At 33.5% G+C, this 15,765-nt stretch overlaps 2 protein-coding genes across 4 annotated transcripts; one reads left to right on the forward strand and one right to left on the reverse strand.

Annotated features, from left to right (window-relative positions):
• Positions 1 to 4,265: 4,265 nt before the first annotated feature.
• On the forward strand, positions 4,266 to 9,669 carry LOC129322203 (mitogen-activated protein kinase kinase 3). Its single transcript, XM_054968349.1, has 10 exons — positions 4,266 to 4,443; positions 4,800 to 4,969; positions 5,112 to 5,366; positions 5,783 to 6,001; positions 6,096 to 6,233; positions 6,376 to 6,543; positions 7,430 to 7,543; positions 7,835 to 7,942; positions 8,413 to 8,504; positions 9,101 to 9,669. Exons 2-10 carry the CDS (start codon positions 4,868 to 4,870, stop codon positions 9,459 to 9,461), a joined length of 1,557 nt encoding a protein of 518 aa, XP_054824324.1. The 5' UTR covers positions 4,266 to 4,443; positions 4,800 to 4,867; the 3' UTR covers positions 9,462 to 9,669.
• A 582-nt stretch (positions 9,670 to 10,251) lies between these two features.
• On the reverse strand, positions 10,252 to 14,778 carry LOC129322202 (ABC transporter G family member 21-like). Of its 3 annotated transcripts, XM_054968347.1 has the most exons (6): positions 14,672 to 14,778; positions 14,279 to 14,525; positions 13,316 to 14,126; positions 11,810 to 11,998; positions 11,451 to 11,629; positions 10,252 to 11,058 (listed from the first exon to the last, which is right to left on the reverse strand). In XM_054968347.1, exons 2-6 carry the CDS (start codon positions 14,510 to 14,512, stop codon positions 10,417 to 10,419), a joined length of 2,055 nt encoding a protein of 684 aa, XP_054824322.1. In that variant the 5' UTR covers positions 14,513 to 14,525; positions 14,672 to 14,778; the 3' UTR covers positions 10,252 to 10,416. The 3 variants fall into 3 exon arrangements, with proteins under 3 accessions (XP_054824322.1, XP_054824323.1, XP_054824321.1); XM_054968348.1 differs by having other exon boundaries at positions 11,810 to 11,962; positions 14,279 to 14,730; XM_054968346.1 differs by having other exon boundaries at positions 14,279 to 14,729.
• Positions 14,779 to 15,765: the final 987 nt, after the last annotated feature.

Below are 15,765 nucleotides of genomic sequence, written 5' to 3' on the forward strand. Positions count from 1 at the left end.
CTCACTTCATTCCTTAGTATATATACACTAGGAGAGTCTTTCTTTTAGTCAATACGGGACTTTGACACACATACAACAAGCTTCCCTTATTCTCAAATAAAGATTTTCAGACCATCGTGTGCACAAGTTTCTTCCGATATAAGAGTTATATTTCAAAAGAACCAATCCTGTGCTTCTTACTATTATGTTTTTCACCATTTCAGAATAAGCTTGTTTATTCAGGAATAAGTATGAAGAAACTTTCTCTATTTCTTGCATCTATGATAGGGAAATTTTGATTCTCTCTCTAATATCTTTCTTCTCACTTTTTGAGAGTCATGTTAATTATTTAATCTTCTTAGAATCATTTTAAACATAACTTTGGGTTGGATTAAACATTCCTTGATTGTTCCAAATATTCTTACTCTTGAATAGCTTTCATTCTTCTGGTATAATAATCAATGATAATATTGTCAGAGCATTAAATACATGAATGTCGTTATGTTTGCTTTTTGCTCCAACACGTAAACCCATATGAAAAGCTACCATTTTCCATGATCCTTTTTAGGTAACAATATTGTTGCAAAGCAACAAACCTGTATTCATATCTACAATGTCGAGGATCGAAGAGTAATGAAAATTTGATTGTGTCTAACAGATACTTTACAAGACACAGGAGAAACTCTATCAAAAGCAATAGATAGACTTATACTTTATGAAGAAGATCAGAAGAGAGAAGGAGAGTACTTCAATGGCTATATTAATGAGTCTAATGGATCACTTATCAACTCCAACTATAAAAGGATTCATTTATGAAGATCAAAGTAGAGAAGTAATAGTGCACAAGCTGTGATATTCAATACTCTCAACTACTTCTATTTTTATCTTTAATGTTGTTGTACTTTAATGTATTTATCTACTCAATAAGCAAGTTTGTATTAGGATCACTTTGTGATCAAATTCTCTCTATTATTTATCTGAGTAGACTTAAGATCAAGGAATCTTAAGTGGACGCTAAAATTACCTTTGGAAAAGGGAGAGAAACAAACTTGTAAGTGGCTTCACAAGTACCCAAATCGAACTTGTGAGATTTTTATAAAGGAGAGTGATACAGACATTAAATTTGAGATTGTATTGTGTCTTCACAAGTGCCCAGATTGCACTTGTGATTATAGTGGAAATATCAGGAGGTTCTCGAGAATTGGACACAGGCCAAGTGGATTGAGCTGAACTAGGATAAATTTTTTGTGTATTACTCTTTATCTATCTCATCTTCATTAGCTTTATTTGTCCCATCAACATTCATATTCTAAGTTTTTGTAATCATGAACTTTTGGTGAAAAATCAAAGGACATCCAATTCACCCCTCTCTTGGGTGACTAGCATATCTTACATTGGCCTTAATGGGATTATATTATGTGGTAAAATTTATCTAACATATGACCCCCAACCATATACTAAGATATCATGCAATTAAAAACAATTTCAATATACATAAGTGCATAACATATTAAAAATCATACTTTTCAATACACTTTTTTCATTTAAATGTTTTCTCATAAGCATTTAATATTCCACTTGGCAATACATTTTCTCAACAAAATAGAGTTTAATCCAATACATGAATTCTTATCACATATATTTCATGATTTAAAATACACATAATTAATCACAAAAAAAAACAATATAATATCAAGAAGTGGTTGTCTCTATTCTTTAATGGTAAGATTCCCCAAACACAAAAGTGATCACCTAATGTGTCCATGATACAATTATGCTAATTAATAATAACTAATATTAATTATAGTTGATTAGAATACCTAACATTAACCTCGTGTTAATCACAGGGTTGGATTAGTTAACCTCATTAATCTAGAAAAATTCCATATGAATGATGAAGTGAATAACTCTCACATTAGGTAACAAATTAATGATCCAACCATTAAAAGTGATGAGTTGGATATTATAAATTTCATGACCAAATTTTAGCCCAATCTAATTGTTAATAAATATTCAAATGCCAATTTACCAAGACTGCTTTGTGAAGAGTTGAAAATAGTCATGAACAACAAAGTGAATAACTCTTACACTAGTTAACAAATTAGTGATCCAACCATTGAAAATGAAGAGTTGGATGTTATGAACCTATTGACCAAATTTCAGCCTAATCCAATGGTTAGTGAATTTTCAAATGCTTATTTACCAAGATTGCCCTATGAAGATGTGGAAATAGCTTTTTTGTTTCTTCTCTCTTGAATGACTGTAGTTCAGTCTTGAATATGACCCCTCTCCCTAAACCTAATTGACCCCCCTCCATTTTATTTAGCAACATTCATAATGAACTTCAATATTGAGCCTTTCTCTACATAGGAAGGGAGTTCAAATTCATTAACTTCAATTTTCTTCAAAAATACAATTTAATTGTCAATAAACCTCATAATTTTCTCAATTAAATTTCTAAATAAAACTGAAATTTTACAGAAAGTATATGGGGAGAAGTGCCATGAATAATGGTTTGTGATATGTCATATCACCACATAACAGATAACTTCACGTCACACTAACAGAAGGGCATTTTTGCTCTGCTAAAATATAGTTTAGGGGGATAATTTTTCCTCTTAAAAGTATAAAGTGCCAAACACCCCTCAAAAATAAATATAGAGATAAAATTGAATCTTAACTCTTATTATTATGATTAATTGACTATCAATTGTAAAGATGGACAAGATTGAAAAGTTACATTTTTTATAATTTTAAGGATATAATTATTATTTTTTAATAAACACAAAATTACTTAACTTTTTCTTGTGTTCCCTTCAATCCTAAATATAAGTTACTCCTTAGAAGAGGTTCATGGTCTATTTTGAGTTATTTTGTCTAAAAATATGGTTGATTAATTATTTTCTTTCAATTTTATCCTTTCACAACTTTTTTTTAGAAGAGATTAACAATTTATTGAAGAGAGAAAATATTTTTAAAGATGATACATTTAAAAAGAATATATTAAAATTTTTTTAAACTATATAAATAATTTAAATAGTTAGAAGTGATTTATTTGTAATGATGAAAATGTATTAAAGATAGTAGGGAATATATGCAATGAGAAGATTTGACTTTTTTTTTTTGAAATAATAACTAAAAAATGGGCCATACGATGCACGGGATTTGGGAGAAATTCGTTTATTTGTTTGTTTTTTTCTCTCTTTTTTAACATGATATTATAAAATTATAATAAAATTCTTTTTTGACCGAATAATAAATTTTTTATTAAATGTTAAAAGTCATGATCAGCATGCTTTAATTTTTTTTAAAACAAAGCGACAAAAATATAATGAACATAAAAAAAATGTAAAAAAAATTGTATTTTGAAAAAAATCATTGGTAAGATTTATCATCCATACAAGAAGCATATGATAAGTTATTTTAATAATAACTTATTATTTTTTATAAATAAGAGTTAAGTTTAGTAAAAAAATGTTACTTCCTTATAATGTGACAAATTAAATTTTAAATTTTCATTAGGAAGATACTCACACTTAGTACCTAATCATGTGATAAATATAATTGATTATAATAGGATGATACTATTGATCAATCAAAGAACTTGTTATTTTTTTACAATTTTTTTTATTTTTATGCATACAAAAAAAAATACCTTGTTTTATTTCTGAACTTATTACCAGTAAAAAAAATTAAAAGATAATTTAAAAACTATATAAATATATTAATATAATAGCATAAAAAATATAATATAAAAATAATTTTTAAGTGTTAATAGTCTCGCTGAAACATGCTTTAATTTTTTTGAAAAAATAAAAAAAGTATGACAATAATATATTATAACAAAAAGTTGAGACAAAACAATTAAATTTGTATTAAAAAAATGATGGTTGGTCTCATAATTACGATTAATTTTACTATTTTTTATTTAAAAATATATTAGCGGGTTTTACCGTTACTGTTAATTTTACTGTCATTTAAAAGTATTTTTTTTTAATAATAAGATAAAATGTACTCTTATTTTTTCGATCTCATTTATAAAACGCGTTTTGTAAAATTTATTTAATTTTATTTATAAATTATGATATAATTTTTTAACTAATGTTTAAAAAATATTTTTAAAATTATTTTTTATAAAAGAAAAAAATAATATAACATAATTTTTTAAATTTATTATATAAAAATATATTTAAAATTTTATATAATTTTATTTTTTTTATCTTTTTTTATATTAATAAAATTGACAGACTTGCAAAAAGTACACGAGGAGTAATGTAATAGGTGGGAATTACTAAGTACGAACCTATCCCGATTCGGCCACCCACTCTCCGATGGTCCGCCACCCCCTCTCCTGCGTCGAGTCGTCTGGCCTCCGTCCAGACTCTGGCAAATCGCTCTAAATAATATTGATTTCTTCATGAATGGGTGTGACCACAGTCTCGAACAAATAAGTGATACAGAGAGGTAAATCTGATTGAAAGCCATACTTGAATTAATGATTAGATTAGTACATAGATTTATGGATAGCACGTTTACAAAAGGGGCTAGCGTGATTTGGCTTGTTTATGTCTAGTCCGGTCTGTTTGATAGTTCTAACCACGAGTTTTGCAACTCAGCTAGTTTACATTTGCATATGAAACATGCTTGAAACCGTGAACCTTAACTATCACCTTTCTTTTTGATTTTGGTCAACACTACATTCTTATTCTATTACATAAAATAAATATTCTTTCGATTGCAGATTGAATTCTGTTGTTTTGACCTGTTTGTTCACCCCGATTTTCGATTCTATTACTGAACGGTCTGTCTGTTTTCTTCAGGCTTCAGGGTTTGTTTCTTTTACAAAACCAATTCAAATTTGAATTTAGATAACCACAAAGCCATAACTATGTCTGGGTTGGAGGAATTGAGAAAAAAACTTGCACCATTATTTGATGCTGAGAAGGGCTTTTCGACAGGTTCGACCTTGGATCCGTGTGATTCGTACACAGTAAGTCTCTTTCTGTGTCTATGTGCTACATATATCTATATGTTTTCACTTGCCATTGAGGAGCATAACAATATATAAAATTTGTATAATGAGTTTCTATATTTCTAATACCTATTTTCTTTGATTGTAATCGATGAATTAGTTATCAGATGGTGGAACTGTTAACTTGTTGAGCAGATCATATGGAGTGTACAATATCAACGAGCTTGGACTGCAGAAGTGCACATCTCGATCTATAGATGAAACTGATCACAGTGAGAAAACGTATAGATGCGCTTCCCAAGAGATGAGAATATTTGGAGCGATTGGTAGTGGTGCCAGTAGTATTGTGCAGAGAGCCATACATATACCAACACATAGAATTATAGCATTGAAGAAAATCAATATCTTTGAGAAGGTATTCTTGTGGCACTTTGCTATACATCTCTATGTAGCATGTACCGCATTTGAGTTTTTTTTTTTTTTTCCCCATTGAATGTACAATATGTAAGTTATCTTAAATTCTTAATGCATCAGAGAGTTTGTCTAGGAACTTTGCATTTATGACCATCAGTTAAGCATTTTATTTAATATTTGCCGAATATATTATCTGTCTGTCAAAACATAGTATTTTGTTATTTCATAGAATGACAAGTAATAAAATTATGGTCAGTTAATGTTCTGAAGTTTCACATAAATAGGCATTTAAGTATGACCATTGCTGGTGTCCTTCCCCACCGCGGCCCCCCCTCCAAAAAAAAAAAAAAAAAATTACAGATTGATACCATGGTACTCCCTTATTGTCTAATGATTGCTCTTTGTCATGTCAATTAGGAGAAAAGGCAGCAACTTCTTACTGAAATAAGGACATTATGTGAAGCGCCTTGTTACCAAGGTCTTGTTGAATTCCATGGGGCATTCTACACTCCAGACTCTGGACAGATAAGCATAGCTTTGGAGTACATGGATGGAGGATCACTGGCAGATATCTTAGCAATGCATGGAAAAGTACCTGAGCCTATTCTTTCAGCTATGTTTCAGAAGCTTCTACATGTAAGGAAATATGCTTATGTTTTCATTCCAAACTTTTCATTATAGAATATAAAATGCTAACTGCTGTAATACTTTGTCTTTTATCTTCTGGAAGGGGTTAAGCTATCTGCATGGAGTCAGACATTTAGTCCACAGAGATATAAAGCCGGCTAATTTACTTGTAAATCTCAAGGGGGAACCAAAAATTACTGATTTTGGTATCAGTGCTGGCTTAGAGAATTCAGTGGCAATGGTTAGTATAGATATTACATCATTATTAGTTTCTGTCATTTATCACCTCCTTGAAATAAGCTAAGTTAGATTTTGTGTTTGGCTGTGACGACTGACTAAGTTATGGAGTTTATGTTCATTTGTCTATGGATGTAATTTTGCAGTGTGCTACTTTTGTTGGCACTGTGACATACATGTCACCTGAGAGAATTCGAAATGATAGCTATTCTTTTCCTGCTGATATATGGAGCCTTGGTCTTTCTCTCCTTGAGTGTGGAACTGGAGAATTCCCGTATACTGCTAATGAAGGTCCTGTAAATCTTATGTTGCAGGTGATTGTCAATACTTATTGTTCTTATTTTTTCCTTTTTTTTTTTTTTGGGAATCATTTTGGATGCTGTCTCTCATGATTGCTTAGAATTAAGAATGTTTTGGCTTCACTTGCGCCTGTCACTTGCGTGAGGACTTTTCTCATCTGAATCATGAAGCCTCAATCACACAGAGGAGAGTAGAGGATAATTAATTTGATCTTGCAACAATACCTTAAGCTTCTAATAAATGAAAATTAACTCACGATGAATTTGATCATGAGCTATTTATCTGTGCTTTTTTCATTACTCTGCATTATCTAAATTAGCATGAATTTGATCTCTGCACCGGATGATATTCTCATGGCAGTTCACTGTTTTCTATGTTGTGACTATTAGAAGATAGTTCTAACCCTGCTGCCTCAGATGATTATCGATAACTATCAAATTTATTCAAGTGATATGCATACACGAGCTTCCTATGATATGCTAATAATTAAATTTGTTTAGTGGCTGATTGTTAGAACTAATGGATTAGTCAGAATAGAACTTAATTATCAGAACTGGATAAGAATCTCATACAATTTAGATAAATCCAAAGGGGGAGAATCTCAGATAAGTATAAACTGAAACATTCATATTCATAATCTCATACAGGAGTCTTACAAATGTTAAATGTCATACAACTGCAAATCTAATGGTTAAGTGACAGGTCAACATACTAATACCATATATAATTGACAACTCAGCATGTAGGATAGGAATCTTTAACTGCAATTATGAAATGTTGACAACTCAAGGTGGAAGTTATCCGACATGTATAACTCCCTTGTCTAAAGAATCTAACTTTTGGCTCGGGCTTGTGTGTTTCTTGTGCCTTTTATATACTAACAGAGGACTTCTATCACAGATTCTAGAAGATCCATCACCATCACCATCAAAACATAAGTTTTCACCTGAATTCAACTCCTTTGTTGGTGCTTGCTTACAGAAGGATCCAGATGACAGGCCAACAGCAGATCAGGTGAGAAAAATGCATATGCCCTGTTCTGTTGTAATCGTAGTGTCTGGTGTGTATGGTTTGGGATTCCATGACCTTAGTGATTTGTCTACCTACTAGTGTACCTGTGTTTCTTTGATTTATTTACTTCTAATGATCATTCATGTTCTTGCCTATTAGAAAGTATAGCATATCTTATAGGACATGTCTATCCTTATTGCTACACACAACTTATCATGTTAATCCTGTGTTAAAGCACTCCATTAAATACAGTCATGATGGTCATAACTTGATTAATTAGTGTTTCAACTGCAGTTGCTTCAGCACCCCTTTATCACAAAGTATGAGAATGACAACGTAGATTTAGCAGGATTTGTACGAAGTGTTTTTGATCCAACACAACGAATGAAGGACTTGGCTGATGTAAGTAGATGCCATATATTACCTGTGATTTTAATGCTTGTGTTTGCTTATTCTCTTAAGTTATTTGCATGATCGAACAAATTTGAGTAATGAAAACTCCTTGGGTCATTAATTGTGCACTTTCATATCATGGGTTTCAATCAATTCAACTATTATGATGCTTCTTTCAACTATGGAGTCTGAATTTTTTGCTTTAAGCTTAATGGGAGCAAGCTTAAACAACAAGCAGCTTTATCCTACTAGATAGGATCAGCTACATGGATTACACTGCGTCATTGTTAGTAAACTTCAACTAAATAATTTGAGAAGCTCTTATTCACCTTCACAGTTTGTCATTTACTACGAAAAAACAACTCCTTCATTCAAAGGATAATTTGATTTTAAAGTTGGATGGATGTTTTATGAGAATTTTGAAAGATTTAAATCTATGCTTACCGTTAATGAGTGTCTAACCATTTTTTCCTTTCCAGATGTTCACAATCCATTATTACTTACTATTTGATGGACCCGATGATCTCTGGCATCATACCAGGAGCTTGTACAATGAAGGTTCAACTTTCAGGTGCGGACTCCATCTATTGTCTTGATTCTGTTTAAAGAGCCCTGAAAAATTTAAAAATAAAACTGTCTTCTGCAACACTTGTTTGGACATGCCAATATATGATTGAATTAAAAATCCCCTACGAAACCTGCTTGAAATGAAACATAGAAAGAGTACTTAGTCGTTAATACAGCAGAACTGCTTGAAACTGAATTCCATCTGTATATAAATCTTATTGTCAAATGTATTATTCACAAGTCATCAATGGTACTAGATCATTTTAGACTCTGTACAAAGCATGGGCCGCACAATCTAGTCAAGACTAATGACCAAAACCATTATTTGGAATTTCCATGATATGAACTGTACATTTTTATCATGCCTTGGTGTGGAATGATGACATGCTTAGTTTTGCTTAATTGGGATATGGTCAAAGATTCAATGAATAATCGCTAATTGAATATAAAATGTCAAAATCTATAGAAATCTATCCTATTAATAGGTTATAAAGCCTAGTTCACCTCAGACTCTATGCAATACATGGGTGAACATGTCTGGTTAATTATGTGATTTTCAAAGCTTTCCATGCCATCAATACTATATTCTACATATTACAGTTTCTCTGGGAAACAATACGTTGGTCCAAACAATATTTTCACAAAAATATCAAGTATCCGAAGTACATTAGTTGGTGACTGGCCTCCTGAAAAACTGGTGCATGTAGTTGAAAAGCTTCGATGCCGTGCCCATGGTGAGGGCGGAGTTGCAATTAGGGTATCAGGATCCTTTATTATTGGTAATCAGTTCCTAATATGTGGAGATGGCATTCAAGTAGAGGGCTTACCGAACTTTAAGGATCTTGGAATCGATGTTTCTAGCAGGCGAATGGGCACATTTCATGAACAGTTTATCATAGAACCCACCAATCTCATTGGATGCTACTCCATAGCTAACCAAGAATTGTACATAACCCAATAGTGGTACTGGTCTCTCTGACACTGGGAATACTTCTCTGGTTCAAAGTCCACATAATATTTGGAGCACGGCTTCCCAGCCTTGTAGATTGTTTCAAGTTTTTATGTATTAATAATTATCTGTATTTAGCTACCTACATTATACGTTATCAGACCACACAAAGTGGCTTTGTTGTGTAGCTATGATATGAATAAAGAAAATTGTTAGAGAAGTTTGTGGACTCGAATTTTGCATATAAATGTCTGAATTATTCCAGTCTGCTCAGAGACTTCTGATGTTATTAAGAAAATTATGATTTTCTACTTAAAATGAGTCACTGTTCTTGATTGATCGGCAAATTTAATACTCCCTTCGGCCCTTGATATAGGACTTTCTTAATTTGTCACTGTCAAGCATTTTTTATTCCTTCCCTTGATGCCTTTGGTTGCTTTAATTTTCTTTCATCCAAGAGATTAAAATGGGAAAACTATAATTCAAAAAACTTTGGGAATGATAATGAAAACTTGTTAAAATTTTAAGCAAATTTAAAAATATATAGAACTTCAACTAAATTTCTTAATATTAGTGAATTAAATGGTCTTTATAATGAGAATAGGAGGCAATACATGAGAATAATTCTTATTTATTGTGACATTTCACAAATTTTCAACAAAAAATTATTAAAAAAAAAACACTCCACTCCTAGATGCTCCATGTTTCTTCTTCATTTTTATTTATTTGTTTTTTCTTGTGTTTCTCTCAAGACAACTTCGTATTTTCGCACAAGAACTAGATAGTCACAAGGATGAGGATATAATTAAGATATATGTCGTAAAACAATTGAATCAAATTAACACTTGAACTTGGTATCTGATTGAAATGACCCAAAAAAAAAAAAAAGGAAGGAAGAAAGAAAAGGAAAGAAAGAAACTAAACATCATGCTCTCTCAACTAAAATGAAGCCTATTTTATTCAGAGGCTACCTCATCCTTAAAGCTAGATAGGCCACAATTCTGTATCCAACAAACATAACAGCCAAGGCAGCCACATCCCCCCACAGGTTTTCAATATCCAAACACCTTATGGCAGGAAAATCCACTACCCTACAATGCAACCCATGGCCACAGTCATAGACTTGATCTTTTGAATACTGAACTCCCACCAGAAGCTCATAGCAATAGTGACTGAATGAGAAGTACTTAAGCCAAGCTATGAAAGAAGGCATTTTCTGAATGTAATAACCACCAGCTAGCAAAAACACGAGCATGGTCACAGAAGCCAGAGTTGTGGCTTGCTTCACATCCATTAGGATGGCCCCAAGGGCAAGGCCTATGCCTTGGGACACAAGGACATTGAAGAGGATGATCAAGAGGGTTAACACAAAGGTGACAAGTGAAGGCTTGAGGCCTCCCATCCAATAGGTGATTGTTGTGAAAATAGTGGGAAGCACGAGTTCCATTGGCAAGTCTCCAATCATTCTGGCCATGTAGTAAGAGGAGAGATGGTACATTCCTGATGATTTCTCTTTTGATAGCATTGGTCTCTCTAGAGGGAATGCTAATATTGCATTGAATAGAGGGAAGAATCCCCAGAAGATTGAGAAGAAGAAGAGCAGGCCCAGCTGTTGGAAGTATAAATAACACTGTTAGAAGTTATAAGAGGGGAAATGTACATTTTGCTACTCTGATTTGAGTGAATTGCATTCTCTTCTCAGGGTTCTTAAACTCTTACTCATTCTTCCTTGCTCTGATCTTACTTTATTTTAAAAATTCTCATGGCCTAATTTAATGCTCATACTCAGGTGAAATTTTTGAAGTGTTGCTGTCTAAGTGATTACTTTCTTCGACTTAGTAACACATGATTGAGTTTTTCAACAAAGTTTCTTCACAATGTATCTTTTCAATTATCACAAGAAATTTTGACTTGAAGTCTTGAATGATTTTACCCAAGCCCTTTCTATATTTTTAAAGCTAGATGTGAGCATTAAGTTTTATAAACTTTCAGATGTAATACCTGATCTTGTATGTTTGAGGGATCAGAATGCCACCACAGAAGTCCAGAGAGAAAAGAGACAGACAAGACTTGGAAAATCCTTAAGCCTGAATATGATTCATGCCTCCTCTCTTTTAAGCCTCTCTTCAGAAGCACCCTGAACTGCTCCCACCAGCTTGTGTTCCATTGATTCTCTGAACCTGCCAACCACCCATAATTAATAATCATATATATAAAACTTATAATGAAAATTGAAAATACATTTTATCCTCCTAAACTAAGTCTGGTTACATCTTAATGTGTAATTAAGTTCCAGTTGATGGGGTGAATTGCATCTTTTGCTAAATATAAGACCAAGAGGGTAAGAGAATTCCACTTACTTCTTCGTGTTCCTGATGTGAAAGCAGCTAGCTCTCTATTGCTTTGCTGAATCTCTTGTTTCAGAGAAGGGTATAAAATCTTCTTGTAGGATGAAACTAGGGACTGTTTAACTGAAGCTTGATCCTCATGGTGGTCTAGTGTTCCATGTAAATCTGTTTGACCATCCTGTTTGACATCAGCAACTACGCCTGCATTTTTTTTTTTTTTAAATATAATGGCAAGAATTTGAATGCATTATGCTCTTATTTTGTTGCAAGGATATTTTGATGCAAAGTTTTAAGTTAGAAATTCCAATGATCATGTAAGCACTCAAGTTCTATACTTTTAACAAGCACTCTTATACAGTAAACATATTCTTTTTTTTTTTTTGGGAGGGATTTTGCAAGAATTTATAATGTATGATATGCATTTAATTTATGTATGGAAAAAGGAAGATAGCCCATCTACACTTTGTCATGATTTGAAGGAGAAATGGAAGCAGGAAAAGACAAAAGAAACTCTTGACTAGTTCAAAAACTTTTTATGTGATGATCATGTGAATAAGACCTTTTGGAAAAAGATTGACATTTATTACATATTTTTTTCTCATACTGTTGAACATATACGTCTATACATACATACATATATACATATGGAATTAAAGGAACTCACATGTCAAAGAAATAGACTAAAGAGGGATTTTGTTTTTCTAATCAATGTACTGCTTGTATTGACCCATTAGCTGTTGCCACCTTGAAAAAATGTTCATGGGTATACAGAAAATCCAAGCCCCTTTTGCACCACCATTATTAATTTTGAAAACGATCTCTCACTTAATAATCACCAAGTGTCCCACAATCCTAAATTCATGCTTTGTGTCTGTGCCTCAATTTTTTTTTTTTTTCTGAAGTTGACATCAACAAAATCTTCAAATTTCCTTTCATGAGCGTTAATTTTTTTTTTCCCAAAGAAATATGATTATATTAGAAAAAATATATATAGAAAATAAGAATGCAATTTGATTCTCAAATATCTACTATAAATTTTTAGTAGTTTCTAACACTTATTTCTATGCAAACTTGCAAAGCATATACCTTATACAAATTATGAGTAAGTTATTATCTTTTCCTTTAAAAAAATGAAATAACCAAAGTCTCTCTACTTGGAAAAGTCATTATTTTTACTAGAAAAATATACTTAAATGTTGAATATAATAAAAATGCTTTTTATTTGAAAATATGATTTACCAAAACATGTATTTCTTAAACTTTTATTGCAATATATTATTCGGTTGGACTCAAAAACCATAAGTAGAGATGTTCATAAAATCTGAACATCTCTTTGAAAACAACAATGGTGTGACATAAAATTTTTCAAGTTCGAATAGAAGATTATGTATACATATTTGGTTAAAAAAAGTTTGAAGTTAAGATCTTTTTCCCTGAATCGATTTGATTATGGCCTTAATCATTTAAATCATACATTCAACCGGCCAGTGGCCACAAACTTTGGGTCAAATGACTTACCATTAGCCAAGTCAAGTAGAAAATCTGCCGGGTTAATAAAGTTGAAAGCGGGCACAAACCCGATGGACCCAAGATACTCCATGACCCGAACCGCTTTCCCGCTGTAAATCGGGTACCCATCCGACAACACAACCACCTTATCGAACATTCTATACAACCGACTCGAAGGCTGATGAATGGTCGTCACCACAGTCCGGCCGCCACGAGCCAGCCCCCGGAGCATAACCACGATGCGCTGTGCCGTCGTCGAGTCCAGCCCCGAGGTCGGCTCGTCCAGCAATAACAGACTCGGGTTCACAAGCATCTCCTGGCCGATACTGACCCGTTTTCGTTCTCCGCCGGAAATGCCCCTAACCAAGCTGGCTCCTCCGCCGATGGGGCTGTTTCGGCACCTGGTGAGCCCGAGCTCCGCCATGATGGTCTCGGCCTGCTCCATTTTCTCTTTTCTGGTGAGGCTCTTGGGAAGTCTTAGCAAAGCAGCAAAAGTGAGCGTCTCAAGGACAGTGAGGTGAGGATAGAGAACGTCGTCTTGTGTGACAAATCCGGTCTTGCGCTTCATGGAGCTAGAGAAGGGTTGGCCATTGTATGTTATGGAGCCAGAGACTTTCCCGGTTAGCCGGCCGGCGAGGGCAGTCAGCAGCGTGGTCTTCCCGCTACCGGACGGACCCAGCATTGCCATTAGCTCACCGGGCCGGACAATCCCTGTCACGCCGTTGAGTATCGTCCTCGTCACCTTCTGATTTTGAGAAGAAACACAGACACAAGCATTCTTCTTGCTTTCGATTGTTACACTGTAAGAGAAGTCTTCAAACTGCAAATATATATATATATATATATATGACATCCCAAGAACATTCCAACGTTAGAAAAATCAAACTAAACATTGGTAAACACGAACATGATGATCAATTAATCGCAGCTTAAACATAATTCAGATATGTTTTTGTGATCAGAAAGGCGTACTTTGAGCGTAACAGGACGCAAGGATTGGTGTAGAGCCGAAACTCTTGGTGTTGTTGGGTGGTGATCATGGTCGGAAATGGTGGTATCAAGACCAGGTTCTCCGCCGTGACGGCCCAAACCGGACGGCTCGGCGTGGACTGAGCCATTCTCCGGCCGGCTCACGACGGTCTGACTCTGCATGTTTGGCGTGACAGTAGCGACTGTGGTAGTTTCTTGATCATGAAGGGGCATCATCTCTCACAGAAAACTAACAAGATTCAGATAATATATACGATGATCAATATTTGACTGATCTCAATTGTATGAAAGACTATGAAGAACTAGAAGAGATGGCTGATATAGAACCAGAAGAAGAAGAAGAAGATCACACGAGAGAGGTATCGAGAGACTAACAATAAAGTGAGGAAACCACGAGAAGCACACGAAGGTGAGAGACTTGAGGGTGATAAGAACAACATACAAATGTAAATATATGTGTATATATAATTTTAACTTGAAACACAACCACCACCAACCATGTCTTGTGTTACCGTTTGTGAGTGCTCTAATTGTCAACAATAACCTTAATGTCCATTGTAATTTTTTTCTCAGTATATAACTTTGTATATGGACTATTATTATAACTAAATATTATAGTATATGAAAAACCACGTGTTATGTGGCAAACTAGTAAATTAGTATCTTAATCAATTCAATGAAATATTTTATTTATGATTGATCAACTATGGTAAGGTAAGGTATTAAAAACTAATTCGATCATTGAATTGGTAGTCAGTAGTTCAAGGATTAATAATTAAAATTATAATTACAACATGGGTAGACCAATTGTAAGTAGAATATTTTCATTGAACCAATCTAAGTACTAGTTTAGCAACTGGCCAAGTTGATCAGGTTTACAATATTATAGACCACGGTTTTTACTATTAAGCCTTAAATCAGTGTTTTAATTGTTCAATGATAATTTCTACCTTACTTCATACAAACATGTATAATATATATAAAAATAATTTTAATGTTCAATTAAGCTGATCACATCATGAATCACAGTTGCGTTATGCTGTATCATATGGCATCTGAATGTGTGTGTGAGAGAGAGAGAGTGTGAGAGACAGACAGAGACAGAGACAGAGACAGAGACGGAGAAAAAATAGGAGAATACATGAACAATGTCAATTAGGGCCCTGTGTGTGTGTGTGTGTTCCTGTTCAAGGGGCGATGTATGAATGTTGCATTTAACTGAGCCACATGTAAAATGGGGATTTGAGAGATTCCTTGTGTTCGCTGTACAAATGTAACAGACCAATGATTTTAAAGCTTAATATACATAAATAAATAATCAAAGCAATTGCTGGGGACCCCTCCTATATGAGATCTCGTGTTTATCTCCACTTGTCCCCAAAGTTTGTGTCTCCCAAATATTATTTTAATATGATCAATATTTCCCACTGTGTCGTCTGATCTATCATTATTCTTGAATTTATTTTATT

Source organism: Prosopis cineraria, unplaced genomic scaffold (genome assembly GCF_029017545.1).
Source record: "Prosopis cineraria cultivar Desert tree isolate PC_DT_omini unplaced genomic scaffold, ASM2901754v1 PC10, whole genome shotgun sequence".
NCBI classification, from domain to species: domain Eukaryota; kingdom Viridiplantae; phylum Streptophyta; class Magnoliopsida; order Fabales; family Fabaceae; genus Prosopis; species Prosopis cineraria.

Excerpts from the sequence above, each read along its gene's own strand:
- LOC129322203 (XM_054968349.1), top strand. The coding sequence starts at position 4,868 with ATGTCTGGGTTGGAGGAATTGAGAAAAAAACTTGCACCATTATTTGAT. Across the intron at positions 6,544-7,429 it reads CTGTAAATCTTATGTTGCAG|ATTCTAGAAGATCCATCACC; the intron begins GTGATTGTCAAT and ends CTTCTATCACAG. Across the intron at positions 8,505-9,100 it reads AATGAAGGTTCAACTTTCAG|TTTCTCTGGGAAACAATACG; the intron begins GTGCGGACTCCA and ends TACATATTACAG.
- LOC129322202 (XM_054968347.1), bottom strand. The coding sequence starts at position 14,512 with ATGATGCCCCTTCATGATCAAGAAACTACCACAGTCGCTACTGTCACG. Across the intron at positions 11,999-13,315 it reads TCTACTTGACTTGGCTAATG|GCGTAGTTGCTGATGTCAAA; the intron begins GTAAGTCATTTG and ends AAAAAAATGCAG. Across the intron at positions 11,630-11,809 it reads CACATCAGGAACACGAAGAA|GTTCAGAGAATCAATGGAAC; the intron begins GTAAGTGGAATT and ends GGTGGTTGGCAG.